The sequence below is a fragment of the Delphinus delphis genome, chromosome 10 (genome assembly GCF_949987515.2).
Source record: "Delphinus delphis chromosome 10, mDelDel1.2, whole genome shotgun sequence".
NCBI classification, from domain to species: Eukaryota; Metazoa; Chordata; class Mammalia; order Artiodactyla; family Delphinidae; genus Delphinus; species Delphinus delphis.
In genome coordinates, this window is record NC_082692.2 from 101,930,421 (window position 1) to 101,947,807 (window position 17,387).

Sequence of the window (17,387 nt, forward strand, 5' to 3'; positions counted from 1 at the left end):
GTAAAATTTCTATGAAAAGGCAAAGGATCTAGAACAACAAAAACAATTTTGAAAAAGAATAAAGTGGCCTGACTTTGATTATATAGCTACGGTAATCAAGACTTTGTAGTATTGGTGAAGGGACAGACACAGAAATCAATGGAGCAGAATTGAGAACCCAGAAATAGATCCACACAATTATGACCAACCGATTTTTTATAAAGATGCAAAAGCAATTCAGTAAAGGAATATAATATTTTCAACAAATGATGCTGTAGCTATTGGATATATGTAGGCTAAATGAAACACAACAAAAACTCAACCTAGGTTCCAGTTCAAGACGGTGACGGAGGAAGATCCTGAAGATCTTCCTTGGGAAGATCTTCCTTGGGAACAGCTTCTTGGGAGGGAGATCCTCCTCCCAAGGACACACCAAATCTACAGCTCCATAGGGAACAATTTCCTCTGGGGAGAAAGATACAAAAACAAAAACTGAAAACTAGCTGAATGACCCCTTCACATAGGGCAAAAGAGAAACCAGCCACATCAAAACAGAATTCCAAATAAGATGAGCCCAGAGACCCGCACCAACACACTATAATTAAAAGGTCAAAAGCTAACGACAAGGAGAGAAGCTTAAAAGCAGCAAGAGAAAAACAACTTGTTACACACAAGGGAACTCCCATAAGACTATCAGCAGATTTTTAAGCAGACACTTTGCAGGCCAGAAGGGAGTGGCACGATATATTCAAAGCGCCAAAAGAAAAGACCTTCCAACAAAGAATACTCTACCCGGCAGTTATCATTCAGAATTGAAGGAGAGATAAAAGAGTTTTCCATATAAGAAAAACTAACAGAGTTCATCACCACTAAACTGGCCTTATAAAAATGTTAAAGGGACTCCTTTCAGTTGAAAAGAAAGGATGTTAATTGCTAACAGAAAACATGAGACTGATCAAGATGGCAGAGTAGTAGGACACAAAGCTCGCTCTCTCCCACATCTACAACAAAAATACATCTACATGTGGAACGATTCTCACAGAATATCTACTGAACGCTGGCAGAAGACTTCAGACTGCTGTAAGGGCAAGAAAATCTCCATGTAACCAGGTAGGAAAAATGAAAAAGAAAGTGAGAAAGGTATCCGGATGGGACCTGCACCCCTGGGAGGGGGCTGTGAAAGAGGTAAGGTTCATGCACCCTGGGAAGCCCCCTCACCGGCAGGGAGATCTGCCAGGACAGAAGGGGAGCTTCAGAGCCTCTGAGAAGAATGCAGCAGTCAGTTCATGGCAGCCAGAGCAGAGGGAGAACTGCACAGATGGTCAGTACCGCAGACCTGCACTCACCAGCCTGACATGTGCATCCCCAGTGCTGGCAGGGGCTGGGTGCTGGAACTTCGGCTCCAGAGATCAGAACCAGGGAGAGGACTGGGGTTGGCTGTGTAGAGACAGACTTGGGGGCGGGGGGATGAATCCGGTGCCACCACGGCTGGGGGTATAAGCGGAGGAAGCCTGAGCTGCCTCAGAGGCCGGTCAGCATTGTTTGGGTGGTGTAGGAGGGGAGAGGTGGGACCTAGACTATAGCCTTTTTCCCATGTATGTGTGCTCCCAGAGGGCAAGACACTGCCTGCCCAGGCTCCAGGGGCAGTTACAGACCTCTACCACCATCCACCCTGATGCCAGGAATGGTCACAATCCCCCACTAAAACCCTCCCAGACCCTAGGAGTGGTTGAGGGACTGCACCAACTCCTGCCCAGAACGCAGGAGTGGTTGTGAGCCTCCACCAACTCCCTCCTGAACAAGACTGGTCATGGGCCACTGACGCACCTGCCCAGGCGCCAGGAGTGGGCGAGAGCCCCAGCCACCACCTTCCTGCACGATGAAAACACAACCATACAAAATCTATGGGACACAGCAAAAGCAGTTCTTAGCGGAAAGTTCATAGCAATACAGGCCTTCATCAAAAACAAGAAAAATCTCAAATGAACAACCTAACCTACCACCTAAAAGAATTAGACAAAGAAGAACAAACAAAACCTAAAGTCAGCAGAAGGAAGGAAATAATAGAGATCAGGGAGGAAATAAAGTAGAGATTTTTTTTAAAAATAGAAAAAAAATCAACAAAACCAAAAGCTGGTTCTTTGAAAGGGTAAACAAAATAGACAAACCTCTAGCCAGGCTCACCAAGAAGAGAGAGAATCCAAATAAACAAAATAAGAAAAGAGAAAGGAAAAATCTCAACTGATACCATAGAAATACAAAACACCATGAGAGAATACTATGAACAATTATATGCCAACAAATTTGGCAACCTAGAAGAAATGGAATTGTCTAGAAACATACAGCCCACCAAAATTGAATCAAGAAGAAATAGATAATTTCTACAGACCAATCACTAGAAGTGAAATCAAACCCGTAATAAAAAACTTCCTACAAAAAGAAGTCCAGGATCACATGGCTTCACAGGCGAATTCTACCAAACATACAAAGAAGAACTTACACAGATTCTTCTCAAACTCTTCGAAAAGATTGAAGAGGAGGGAACACTCCCAAAGACATTCTGTGAAACCACAATCACCCTGATACCAAAACCAGACAAAGATACCACCAAAAAAAGAAAATTACAGGCCAATATCTTTGATGAATATAGATGCAAAAATTCTCAACAAAATATTTGCAAACCAAATCTAACAACACGTAAAAAAGATCATACACCATGACCAAGAGGGATTCATCCCAAGTTCACAAGGATGGTTCAGTATAGACAAATCAATCAATCTGATACACCACAACAACAAAAGAAGAGACAAAAAATACCTTGACAAGAACACCACATAAACAAAAGAAAAGACAAAAACCACATGATAATCTCAATACATGCAGAAAAAGCATTTGACAAAATTCGACATCCATTCACGAAAAAACTCTTACCACAGTGGATTTAGAGGGAACACATCTCAAAATAGTAAAAGCTATTTATGACAAACCTACAGCCAATTTAATGCTCAATAGTGAAAAGCTGAAAGCCTTCCCCTAAAATCTGGAAAAAGACAAGCATGCCCACTCTCACCACTTCTCTTCAACATACTATTGAAATTCCTAACCACAGCAATCAGATGAGAGAAAGAAATTAAAGGTATCCAAATTAGAAGGGAAGAGGTAAAATGGTCATTATATGTAGATGATATGACACTATATATAGAAAACCCTGAAGACACCACACAAAAACAACTAGAACTGATAAATTAATTCAACAAGGTAGCAGGATACAAAATTAACATACAGAAATTGGTGGCAGGCTTCCCTGGTGGCGCAGTGGTTGAGAGTCCACCTGCTGATGCAGGGGACATGGTTCATGCCCCAGTCCGGGAAGATCCCACATGCCGCGGAGCGGCTGGGCCTGTGAGCCATGGCCTCTGAGCCTGCACGTCCAGAGCCTGTGCTCCGCAACGGGAGAGGCCACAACAGTGAGAGGCCTGCGTACAGCAAAAAAAAAAAAAAAAAAACCTTTTAAAATTGCAAACCAGAGCAGAAGCAAGAAGAACTACAATCCTGCGGCCTGTGGAACAAAAACCACATTCACAGAAAGACAGACAAGATGAAAAGGCAGAGGGCTATGTACCAGATGAAGGAACAATATAAAACCCAAAAAAAACCCAACTAAATGAAGTGGAGATAGGCAACCTTTCAAAAAAAGAATTCAGAATCATCATAGTGAAGATGATCCAGGACCTCGGAAAAAGAATGGAGGCAGAGATCGAGAAGACGCAAGAAATGTTGAACAAAGACCTGGAAGCATTAAAGAACAAACAGAGATGAACGATACAATAACTGAAATGAAAACTACACTAGAAGGAATCAATAGCAGAATAACTGAGGCAGAAGAATGGATAAGTGACCTGGAAGACAGAATAGTGAAATTCACTGCTGCAGAACAGACTAAAGAAAAAAGAATGAAAAGAAATGAAGACAGCCTAAGAGACCTCTGGGACAACATTAAACGCAACAACATTCGCATTATAGGGGTCCCAGAAAGAGAAGAGAGAGAGAAAGGACCAGAGAAAATACTGAAGAGATTATAGTTGAAAACTTCCCTAACATGGGAAAGGAAATAGTCACCCAAGTCCAGGAAGCGCAGCAAGTCCCATACAGGAGAAACCCAAGGAGAAACATGCCGAGACACACAGTAATCAAATTGGCAAAAATTAAAGATGAAGAAAAATTATTGAAAGCAAGGGAAAAACGAAAAATGACATACAAGGGAACTCCCATAAGGTTAACAACTGATTTCTCAGCAGAAACTCTAACAAGCCAGAAGAGAGTGGCATGATATACTTAAAGTAATGAAACGGAAGAATCCACAAACCAAGATTACTCTACCCGGCAAGGATCTCATTCAGATTCAAGGGAGAAATCAAAAGCTTTACAGACAAGCAAAAGCTCAGAGAATTCAGCACCACCAAACCAGCTTTACAACAAATGCTAAAGGAACTTCTCTAAGTGAGAAACCCAAGAGAAGAAAAGGACCTACAAAAACAAACCCATTAACAATTAAGAAAATGGTCATAGGAACATACATATCGATAATTACCTTAAACGTGAATGGATTAAATGCTCCAACCAAAAGACACAGGCTTGCTGAATGGATACAAAAACAAGACCCATATATATGCTGTCTACAAGAGACCCACTTCAGACCTAGGGACACATACAGACTGAAAGTGAGGGGATGGAAAAAGATATTCCATGCAAATGGAAATCAAAAGAAAGCTGGAGTAGCTATACTCATATCAGATAAAACAGACTTTAAAACAAAGACTGTTACAAGATACAAGGAAGGACACTACATAATGATAAGGGATCAATCCAAGAAGAAGATATAACTATTATAAATATATATGCACCCAATATAGAAGCACCTCAATACATAAGGCAACTGCTAACAGCTATAAATCGACAGAATATAAATCGAGGAAATATATATATATATATAGCTAACAGCTATAAAAGAGGAAATCGACAGTAACACAATAATAGTGGGGGACTTTAACACCTCACTTACACCAATGGACAGATCATCCAAAATGAAAATAAATAAGGAAACAGAAGCTTTAAATGACACAATAGACCAGATAGATTTAATTGATATTCATAGGACATTCCATCCAAAAACAGCAAATTACACTTTCTTCTCAAGGGCACACGGAACATTCTCCAGGATAGACCATATCTTGGGTCACAAATCCAGCCTCAGGAAATTTAAGAAAACTGAAATCATATCAAGCATCTTTTCTGACCACAACACTATGAGATTAGAAATGAGTTACAGGGAAAAAAACGTTAAAAACACAAACACGTGGAGGCTAAACAATACATTACTAAGTAACCAAGAGATCACTGAGGAAATCAAAGAGGAAATCAAAAAATACCTAGAGACAAATGACAATGAAAACACGACAATCCAAAACCTATGGGATGCAGCAAAAGCAGTTCTAAGAGGGACGTTTATAGCTATAAAAGCCTACCTCAAGAAACAAGAAAAATCTCAAGTAAACAATCTAAACTTACACCTAAAGGAACTAGAGAAAGAACAACAAACAAAACCCAAAGTTAGCAGAAGGAAAGAAATCATAAAGACCAGAGCAGAAATAAATGAAATAGAAACAAAGAAAACAATAGCAAAGATCAATAAAACTAAAAGCTGGTTCTTTGAGAAGATAAACAAAATGGATAAACCATTAGCCAGACTTATCAAGAAAAAGAGGGAGAGGACTCGAATCAATAAAATTAGAAATGAAAAAGGAGAAGTTACAACAGACATCGCAGAAATACAAAGCATCCTAAGAGACTACTACAAGCAACTCTATGCCAATAAAATGGACAACCTGGAAGAAATGGACAAGTTCTTAGAAAGGGATAACCTTCCAAGACTGAACCAGGATGAAACGGAAAATATGAACAGACCAACAACAAGTAATGAAATCGAAATTGTGATTAAAAATCTTCCAATAAACAAAAGTCCAGGACCAGATGGCTTCACAGTTAAATTCTATCAAACATTTAGAGAAGAGCTAACACTCATCCTTCTCAAACTCTTCCAAAAATTGCAGAGGAAAGAACACTCCCAAACTCATTCTATGAGGCCACCATCACCCTGATACTAAAACCAGAGAAAGATACTACAAAACAAGAAAATTACAGACCAATATCACTGATGAATACAGATGCAAAAATCCTCAACAAAATACTAGCAAACAGAATCCAACAACACATTAAAAGGATCATACACCACGATCAAGTGGGATTTATCTCAGGCATGCAACGATTCTTCAATATATGCAAATCAATCAATGTGATACACCATATTAACAAACTGAAGAATAAAAACCAGATGATCATCTCAATAGATGCAGAAAAAGCTTTTGACAAAATTCAACACCCATTTATGATAAAAACCCTCCAGAAAGTGGGCATAGAGGGAACCTACATCAACATAATAAAGGCCGTATACAACAAACCCACAGCCAGCATCATTCTCAATGGTGAAAAACTGAAAGCATTTCCTCTAAGATCAGGAACGAGACAAGGATGTCCACTCTCACCACTATTATTCAAGATAGTTTTGGAAGTCCTAGCCATGGCAATCAGAGAAGAAAAAGAAATAAGAGGAATACAAATTGGAAAAGAAGAAGTAAAACTGTCACTGCTTGCAGATGACATGATACTATACACAGAGAATCCTAAAAATGCCACCAGAAAACTACTAGAGCTAATCAATGAATTTGGTAAAGTGGCAGGATACAAAATTAATGCACAGAAATCTCTTGCATTCCTATACACTACTGATGAAAAATCTGAAAGAGAAATTATGGAAACAGTCCCATTTACCACTGCAACTAAAAGAATAAAATACCTAGGAATAAACTTACCTAGGGAGACAAAAGATCTGTATGCAGAAAACTATAAGACACTGATGAAAGAAATTAAAGGTGATAGCAGCAGATGGAGAGATATACCATGTTCTTGGATTGGAAGAATCAATATTGTGAAAATGACTATACTACCCAAAGCAATCTACAGCTTCAATGCAAACCCTGTCAAATTACCAATGGTATTTTTTATGGAACTAGAACAAATCATCTTAAAATTTGTATAGAGACACAAAAGACACCGAAGAGCCAAAGCAGTCTTGAGGGAAAAAAACGGAGCTGGAGGAATCAGACTCCCTGACTTCAGACTATACTACAAAGCTACAGTAATCAAAATAATATGGTACTGGCACAAAAATGGAAACACAGATCAATGGAACAAGATAGAAAGCCTAGAGATAAACCCACGCACCTATAGTCAACTAATAAATAAAAATAAATAAAATAAAATAAAATTGCAACCCCCAAAATAACATAGGAATAAACCTCACCAAGGAGGTGAAAGATTTATACTCTGAGAACTATAAAACATTAATAAAGGTAAGTGAAGAGGATTCAAAGAAATGGAAAGATATCCCATGCTCTTGGATTTGAATAATTAATATTATTTAAATGACCATACTACCCAAAGCAATCTACAGATTTAATGTGATCCCTATCAAATTACCCATGACATTTTTCACAGAATTAGAATAATCCAAAAATTTATATGGACCCATAGAAGACCCAGAATTGCCACAGCAATCCTGAGGGGAAAAAAAAAAATTTAAAGAGCAGGAGGCATAATTCTCCCAGACTTCAGACAATGCTACAAAGCTACAGTAATCAAAACAACATGGTACTGGCACAAAAACAGACATATGGATAAATGGAACAGAACAGACAGCCCAGAAATAAACCCACACACCTATGGTCAATTAATCTTAAACAAAGGAGGTGAGAATATACAACAGGACGGACTTCCCTGGTGGTGCAGTGGTTAAGAACCTGCCTGCCAATGCAGGGGACACAGTGAGCCCTGGTCTGGGAAGATCCCACATGCCATGGAGCAACTAAGCCCATGCACCACAACTACTGAGCCTGTGCTCTAGAGCCCGTGAGCCACAAATACTGAAGCCCGCGCACCTAGAGCCTGTGCTCTACAACAAGAGAAGTTGCCAAAATGAGAAGCCCACACACCACAACGAAGAGTAGCCCCCCACTCACAGCAACTAGAGAAAGCCCGCACTCTGCAAAGAAGACCCAATGCAACCAAAGATAAATAAATAAATATTTTTAAAAAATAGAATATACAATGGGAAAAGACAGTCTCTTCAGCAAGTGGTGTTGGGAAAGTTGGACGGCTGCATGTAACTCAATGAAGTTAGAACACACCCCCTCACCATACACAAAAATAAACTCAAAGTGGCTTAAAAACTTAAGCATAAGACATGACACCATAAAACTCCTAGAAGAGATCATAAGCAAAACATTCTCTGACATAAATCATACCAGTGTTTTCTTAGGTCAATCTCCCAATGCAAAAGAAATAAAAACAAAAATAAACAGATGGGACCTAATCAAACTTACACGCTTCTGCAGAGAAAAGGAAACCATAAACAAAATGAAAATACAACCTACAGAATGGGAGAAAATGTTTGCAAACAATGTGACTGACAGGGCTTAATTTCCAAAATATACAAACAGCTAATACAACACAACAACAACAAAACAAACAACCCAATCAAAAAATGGGCAGAAGACCTAAAGAGACATTTCTCCAAAAAAGACATACAGATGGCCAATAGGCACATGAAAAGATGCTCAGCGTCGCCAATTATTAGAGAAATGCAAATCAAAACTGCAATGAGGTACCATCTCACGCCAGTCAGAATGGCCATCATTAAAAAGTCTACAAATAAAAAATGCTGGAGAGGGTGTGGAGAAAAGGGAACCCGCTTGCACTGTTGATGGGAATGTAAGTTGGTACAGCCACTATGGAAAACAGTATGAAGGTTCCTCAGAAAACTAAAAATAGAGCTACCAGATGATCCTGCAATCCCACTCTTGGGCATATATCCAGACAAAACTATAATCCAAAAATATACATGCACCCCTATGTTCATAGCAGCACTATTCATAATACCCAATACCTGGAAACAACCTAAATGTCTATCAACAGATGACTGGATAAAGAAGATATGGTACATATATACAATGGGATACTATTCAGCCATTAAAAAAACGAAATAATGCCATTTGCAGCAACATGGGTGGACGTAGAGATTATCATAAAAAGTGAAGTAGGTCAGAAAGAGAAAGATGGGGACTTTCGTGGTGGTCCAGTGGCTAAGGCTGTGTGCTCCCAATGGAGGGGGCCCAGGTTCGATCCCTGGTCAGGGAACTAGATCCCACATGCCGCAACTAAAGATCTCACATGCCACAACTAAAAGATCCCACATGCCACAAATGAAGATCCCACATGCCACAACTGAAGATCCCACATGCCGCAACTAAGACCCAGCATGGCCAAATAAATAAAAATTTTTTTAAAAAAAGAAATAGACAAATACCATATGATATCACTTATACGTGGAATCTAAAATATAACACAAATGAACTTATCTACGAAACAGAAACAGACCCATGGACATAGAAAACAGACTTGTGGTTGTCAAGGGACAGGGGTATGGGAGAGGGATGAGTGGGAGGTTGGGATTAGCAGATGTAAGCTATTATATATAGAACAGATAAACAACAAGGTTCTACTGTATAGCACAGGGAACTATATCCAGTATCCTATGATAAATCATAATGGAAAAGAATGTAAAAATAAGAATGTGTGGGGACTTGCCTGGTGCCGCAGCAGTTAAGACTCCGCCTGCCAATGCAGGGGACATGGTTTGAGCCCTGGTCTGGGAAGATCCCACATGCCGCAGAGCAACTAAGCCCATGCGCCACAACTACTGAGCCTGCACTCTAGAGCCTGCGAGCCACAACTACTGAGCCCTCATGCCACAGCTACTAAAGCCTGAGTGCCTAGAGCCTGTGCTCCACAACAAGAGAAGCCACTGCAATGAGAAGCCCGCGCACAGCAACAAAGACCCAACGCAGCCAAAACTAAATAAATAAACTTAAAAAAAGGAAAGAAATGAAGGTGCTAAAAAAAAAGTGTATATATATATATATATATATATATATGTATGTATGTATAACTGAATCACTTTGCTGTACAGCAGAAATTAACACAACATTGTAAATCAACTATATTTCAATAAAAAAATTTTAAAGTCGATAAAATCACAGAAAAGGAAAAATAAATAAATAAATGGGCAGAAGATCTGAATAGACATTTTACCAAAGATGACAAACAGATGGCCAACAGGTACAGGAAAAGATGCTCAACGTCACTAATTATCATGGAAATGCAAATTGAAACAAAAGTGAAACATTACCTCATACCTGTTGAGAATGGCTATTATAAAAAAGACAAGCAATAATCATTTTGGTGAGGATGTGGAGTACAGGAAACCCACAGGCGCTGTGGGTAAGGATGTATTAATAAACTGGTACAGCTACTATGGAAAACACTTTGGAGGTTCCTCAAAAAGTTAAAAATAGAACTGCCATATGATCCAGCAGTTTCACTTCCGGGTATTCATCCTAAGGAAACAAAAACACTAATTCGAACAGGTATCTGCATCACCGCGTTCAATGCAGCATTATTTACAATAGCCAAGATATAGAAACAACCTAAGTTATTCCATCATAAAAAAAGAGAGTCTTGACAGTAGGAACAACATGGATGCATCCCCAGGGCATCATACTGAGTGAAACAAGTCAGAGAAAGACAAATACCATATGATCTCACTTACACGTGGAATCTAAAAAAACAGAAGCAAAATAGTAAAAACCCAAGCTCACAGATACAGAGAACAAACTGGTGGCTGCCCACCCAGAGGCAGGGTGTGTGGAGTGAGCAAAATGGATGAAGGGGGTCAAGAGGTTACAAAGCCATTTAGTTATGTACAGCACTGTGACTATAGTTAGTGATACTTTATTGCATATCTGAAAGTTACTAAGAGAGTAGGCGTTAAACATTCTCATCACAAAAAATTCTGTAACTTTTATGATGATGGATGTTAACTAGACTTATTGTGGTGATCATTTCACAACATATACAAATATCGAATCATGAAGTTGTATACCCAAAGCTAACATACTGTTACATGCAAAGTATACCTCAATTTTTTAAGAAAAGGGAAAAATTCAATCTAAACCTTGCGCTTCATACAAAAATTAACTCAAAACGAATCATAAACTTAAAAGTAAACCATAAGACCATGAATCTTTTAGAAGAAAACAGAGAAAAAATACTCAAGACCTAAGGCTTTGTGAAGAATTCTTAAACATGTCTCCAAAAGCATAGTGTATAAAAGAAAAAATAATCAATAGATTGGACTCTATCAAAATTCAAAACTTTTTCTTCGGAAAAGGTATTTTTAAGATGATGAAAGAATCACTACACAGAGTAGCTCCCCCTAGGCTTGGTGTCCAGAGTTTTTATTGGGGCTCCATTAATGATTGATTGATTGATTGATTGATGGCCCACATAGCAATCTCAGTCTCCATGTCAGGAGGGGGCGTGTCTTGATGTGCTGATGGCCAAGAGCACAGCAGGGGGTGGCGGGCAGGGGGAGGCTACCTCGTGGCTGGTTATCTGCCCAGGAGAACTGAAAGCACGCATCCACACAAAAATGTGCCCATGACACTGCATGACCCAAAGCCCCTGCCCTAAGTCACAACGTTGGTCTTTCCAGCCCCACCAACCTCCATCCTGTGACTCTCTGGTGAGGCTTCAGCCTAAGATCCAGTGTGGTCAGCCCACAACCTAACCAAAGACACTCCTATCAGGCATGACACAGATCACCTCCCAGAAGCCAAGGGCAAAAGCCAGACCTCTCTTGGGCAAGGCCAAGTTCTTTCCTACACACCGTGAAGTCCACTCCTTTGAAGTGTCCAATTCCTGCCATTTGAGGAGAGCATCCTAGGAACTTGTCGGCAAACCCTGGGGGCTTTTGCAGAATGCACTCACCATTCTGTCTCTAGAAACGATTGTTGCTCTGACCTACAGATCCCAGACTTGAGCTGCAACACGTCTCAGCTCTAGCCAGCCCCGTGTGCTTCAGACCGGCCCCCAGAGTCCTAACTGGAAAGAGCCAATTCCTTAGCATTTATCCTGTTGCTGTTTGCCCCGGATTTGGTGGTTTCTGTAGACGGACAGACTCCTTGGTTTGTTGAAAGTCAAGGGGAGATTCTGACAGCAGCCAAGGGCCTCTGTTCAGTCCTCAATGGGCTCTTCCTCCAGGTGCTGGGCTTGTCCCTATACTTAACGCCACTCAATGTACAAAGGTATATAGAGTTATAGCACCCCTAGATTTTCTCTAATTGTTTAATATATTGTACAGTGTTTAATACACTGCACCCTTAAATCTGTCTGTCCACCTTTATTTCAAAAATCTAAACACAGGGCCAGCATATACTTCAGTATTTGATGGTGAAATTTAAATTTGAATAAAATAGTATACCCCCCCCAAAGTAAGTGTACAATTCAGTGGTTTTAGTATACTCCCAATGTTGTGCAACCACAAACACTGTCTAATCCTAGAACATTTTTATCACTCCCCACTTCTCCTGCATCCCTCCTCTCGGACCTTGGAAACCACTGATCTATCTCTATGGACTTGACTATTCTAGACATTTCATATGAATGGAATCATATAATAGGTAGCCTTTTATGTCTGGCTCCTTTTATTAGCATAACATTTAAATTTATTTATTTATTTTTGGCTGCGGTGGGTCTTTGTTGCTGCACGCTGGCTTTCTCTAGTTGCAGCGAGCGGGGGCTACTCTTCTTTGTAGTGTGCGGGCTTCTCACTGTGGTGGCTTCTCTTGTTGCGGAGCACGGGCTCTAGGCGTGGGGGCTTCAGTAGTCGTGGCGCACGGGCTGAGTTGCTGTGCGACATGTGGGATCTTCCTGGACCAGGGATTGAACCTGCGTCCCCTGCACTGACAGGCAGATTCTTAACCACTGTGCCACCAGGGAAGTCCCTATTAGCATAATTTTTAATTGAGGCATAGTTGATTACAATATTAGTTTTAGGTGTACAACATACTGATTCAAAATTTTTATAGATTATGCTCCAATTTATAGTTACTACAAAATATTATACTGTGCTGTACAATAGATCTTTGTAGCTTATTTATTTTATATGCAATAGTCTGTACCTCTTCCTCCCCTACCCCTATCTTGCCCCTCCCCGCTTCCGTCTCCCCACTGGTAACCACTAGTTTGTCCTCTCTGTGAGTCTGTTTCTTTTTTGTTGTATTCACTAGTTTATTTTTTAGATTCCACATGTAGGTGATAACATACAGTGTTTGTCTTTCTCTGTCTGACTTATTTCACTTAGCACAATGCCCTCCAGGTCACTTAGCATAATGAGTTTTTGTTTGTTTGTTTGTTTTGGTTGAGCCACATCTCAGTTGAGGCAGGCGGGCTCCTTAGTTGCAGCTCGCAGGCTCCTTAGTTGTGGCTCACGGGCTCCTTAGTTGCGGCAGGCGGGCTTCTTAGCTGCAGCTCACCAGCTCCTTAGCTGTGGTATGCGAACTCTTAGTTGCGGCATGCATGAGGGATCTAGTTCCCGGACCACAGATCAAACCTGGGCCCTCTGTATTGGGAGCATGAGTCTTACCCACTGTGCCACCAGGGAAGTCCCCTAGCATAACGTTTTTAAGGTTCATCCGTGTTGAAGTATCTGTATCAATACTTCATTCCTTTTTGACAGCTGAATATTATTCCATGGTATGGATGTTTTGTTCATCAGCTGATGGACATTTGAGTCGTTTCACTTTCTGATTATTACAAATAACGGTGCTATGAACATCCATGTGCACGTTTTTGTGTGTATGCATGCTTTCAGGCCTCCTGGGAGGATAACCAGCCACGAGGCGGCCTCCCCACCTCCCCTGCCCCCGTGCTCTTGGCCATCAGCACATCAAGACAGCGCCCCCCCCCGGGTGGACACAGTCAACATCCGGACACCCTGCTGTTGTCAGCATCTGAGTCATGGGGCATCTGAGCTCTGAGAACAGATAGGGGGCCTCCAGAGCAGAGAAGGAAGGCCCTATTGATCCAAACTAGGATAGTTGCAAATCATGAAAGAAAAAGGGACTTATCCCATCACCACAACTAAAGAACGGAAGACCACGAGGGGCCACCTGCTGCGGCCCAGAAGGGGACACTTCCGTTGCCTCTGCAACATCTCCAGGGGGCGGCCATCGGGGGCTCCTGGCCTCCAGGGAAGGGGACTTCTGCAGCGTAAGCAGCCCTCCAGCCTCACAATAATCCGCCCTGTCTCCCTCGGGACGAGCTGACGTCTGTGTCCTTGTGGTGTCCCTCTCAGGGCCGGGCAGAACACTCTGCTCCCCGCTGGCCAGGGGGGCGCCTCGGGAGTGTGAAGGCAGGACCCAGTTTCCTGAACCAGCCTCCCTTCCATATACCCATGAAGTCTTCGCTTCAACCAAAGGAAGCGGCTCTCCCAGCTGCTGAGCTCTGTGAAGTGCCTTATACGAACCCCGAGAGGCACCAAATCAACAGGTCCCTCCCACAGTCGGCGTCACAGAACCTGAGCTTGGCCACCCCTCCCCACCCAGAAACGCGGAGACCTACCTACCGGCTCTGGTGGCTCTCCCACAGCCGCCTCAGGCCCCGGTCGGCCAAGCCCTCCAGGATGAGGAGGTGGCCCCGCCCGTCCAGCAGGTGGAAGCCAGTGAGCACGTCCAGGTCCGGCCGCTCCTGGATCTTCGCCGGCATCTTCAAGGCGGACAGGATCTGCTGAATATCCTCCACGGGGCAGGAGTCCAGGCCCAGGGCCCCGGCGTTGATCACGGCGACGTCCTGCAGCAGGCCGTGCAGGAGTGAGAGCTTACTGGAGGTGAACACGAAGATGACGCGGCCAAACTGGGAGGCCATGGGGTGGGCGTCCAGGGCCTCGGTCCCGGCCCACAGCGGCACCGCCACGCCCGCCCGCAGCTTCAGCAGGCAGCTGGCCTCCAGGTAGTCGCCCGGGGGCATCGGGCTGTGCCGCAGGCCATCTCCGGGCACCCGCAACCCCACCGCCTTCCTGCTCCTGCTGTCATGGCCGAGGCGCGTGGCCTTGGGCTCGCAGCTGTGGACGGGGACAACCAGGTTCAAGTACTTCTGGCCAAGGAGGAGGTCGGCAAAGCTGACCTGGGCAACCCCGTAAGGGTCCCACATCTTATCCTGGGTTTCAAAGGGGTTGTTCTCCGTCTCTTTCGGGGAAATTAGGGTCTGGAGGTTGAGGTATGTATCCAGCGGGTCCTCCCCAAACAGGGCGGGCTTGCGGGAATACCCCTCTGACTTGCGGTCCCGGTCATGAACTTCCACCACCATCGGGGGGCCCTCCAGGTATTCCCTCAGGTCGCTGGGGTGCATGGCCCCAAGGAAGATGACGTTGATATCCTGGAAGTAGACGTGGGTCCCATGGGGCTGGCCCTCAGTCCTGTGCACTGGGGTCCTGTAGAACTGGTACCTGCAGTACACGGGGGTGCACAGCCGCTGCGAGAGAGCAGGGGCGGCGGTCATGGGTGCAGCCGCGGGCACCCCCTGCCGGCCCCCCTCCTCTCCAGGTGGCCCCCACCCAGCAGCTCAAATCCCGGCCCCAGGCTCACGCCCGGCAGCCCCTGCAGCCCCTGCGGCCTGTGGTTCCTCATTCACAAACCCCAAGGACAGAGCCCACTCTGCAAGGCCACTGCGAGGCCCGAGAGCCACGTGTACGGCGCTGAGCTGGCAGCTGAAGCAACTACTTCCCCCGGATGGCCAGTGCCACGAGGACAGGCCCTGCGCTTCTTCCCGTCCCATGGCCGGGCACAGAAAGTGTGGAGAGGAGTGGCTTTTAGAACAGAGAATCCGTGTTTCCCAGACACGCATCTGGAGGGCTGGCACGGCTCACCTTTAGCATATAAAGTGACCAAGCAGAACTTGGGTCTGGGTTTAAGAGGACTCGCAGGCTGAGCTGCAGGCGGGGGGCAGGGCCGTGTCGGGACAGAAACAGGAAACCTTGTGCATGCTACAACGTTATCATCAGAAGCTCACCGTTACACAAGTGTGTGGTTCGAATGCATACTCCAAGGGTACTATTTATTTTACTATTTCTTTTACCACTGATGCTGAATTTTATTTAAAAATAATCCTGGGTTGGTAGGGCTCCCAGGTACCTGGCAGAAATAATTAAGAAAACCTTCTGGAGAGATCCACTTCCAACCTAGGCCTCAAAGAATTCCCACAGAGAAAGTTCCATCAGACATGGGATCATAGTAAAAATCACAAAACACCTAAGGGAAAAAGGTACCACTAGCAAAACCGGATGTACAAAGGCACAGGTATTAGAATGATCAGGTACATAAAATAAATCTATTTGTTTGGTTTTTAAAAAGTAAAAGTATATCATCAAGGTCAAAACTATCATAATTCTATTTACTGGCAATGAAAATTCTAAAACTGAAAATTTTAAAATATCACCTACAACAGCATCAAGACATAAAAGGCTTAGGAAGAAATGAAAGATGTGGAAGACCTGTACACTGAAAACTACAAAACACTGCAGAGAGAAATTAAAGAAATCTAAAGGAAGAAATATACTATTTTTATGGTTAGGAAAATGCAATTAATTCTTGAGGAATCATAGACCTAAACACAAAAGCTAAAATCATACCTCTCCTAGAAGAAAACACAGGGTAGTATCTTCATAAACTTGGGGTGGAAAAAAGATTTATTTGATATGACACAAAAAGCACTAATCATAACAGAAGTTGATAAGATGGACTTCATCAAAGACACTATTAAGAAAATTAAAGCCAAGCTCCAGAGGGGCAGAAAGTATGTACAATGCATACATATCTTGCAAAGGACTCGTATCCACAATATATCAATAAAAAGAATAGATATTCTAAAGAAAAATAAAAGAGGAGCTTTCAAATCTGGTTAAACGGAATAAGCACACCCACCCTGCACCTCCCACTGAATACAACAGAAGGCATGCTTCAACTAAGAGTCCGCATGCCGCAACTAAGCAGCCTGCATGCCACAACGAAGGTCCCATGTGCTGCAACTAAGATCTGGCGCAGCCTAAATAAATAAATAAATATTAGAGAAAAAAAAAACCCTACAGAGATGCAGAGAACACCTTCTGAAAAGTAAAAGGCAGTGGGCAGACTGGAGAAAGAGACCAAACCCAGTGAGTTTCCTGGGTTTTATTCTCTTCCTGCATGTCCCAGACTAGACGCAAGGGAAGCCTGAATCCCAGAATTATGCACCAGGCATGGAGAGACAGAGCTCTCTTTCTGTTCCAAGGAATGGGGTGTGGGAACCCTATGAGACAGAGAGAGTGGAAGGAAACTCCCTATTGCTTTTCTCTCCTG

At 43.0% G+C, this 17,387-nt stretch overlaps 1 protein-coding gene across 1 annotated transcript in view; it reads right to left on the reverse strand.

The window, feature by feature from the left end:
- CFAP92 (cilia and flagella associated protein 92 (putative)) overlaps positions 1-17,387 on the reverse strand; it is a 163,744-nt gene that overhangs the window by 53,605 nt on the left and 92,752 nt on the right. The window contains 1 exon segment of the mRNA XM_060023135.1: positions 14,621-15,525. Within this exon segment, the coding sequence (XP_059879118.1) occupies positions 14,621-15,525 (905 nt within the window).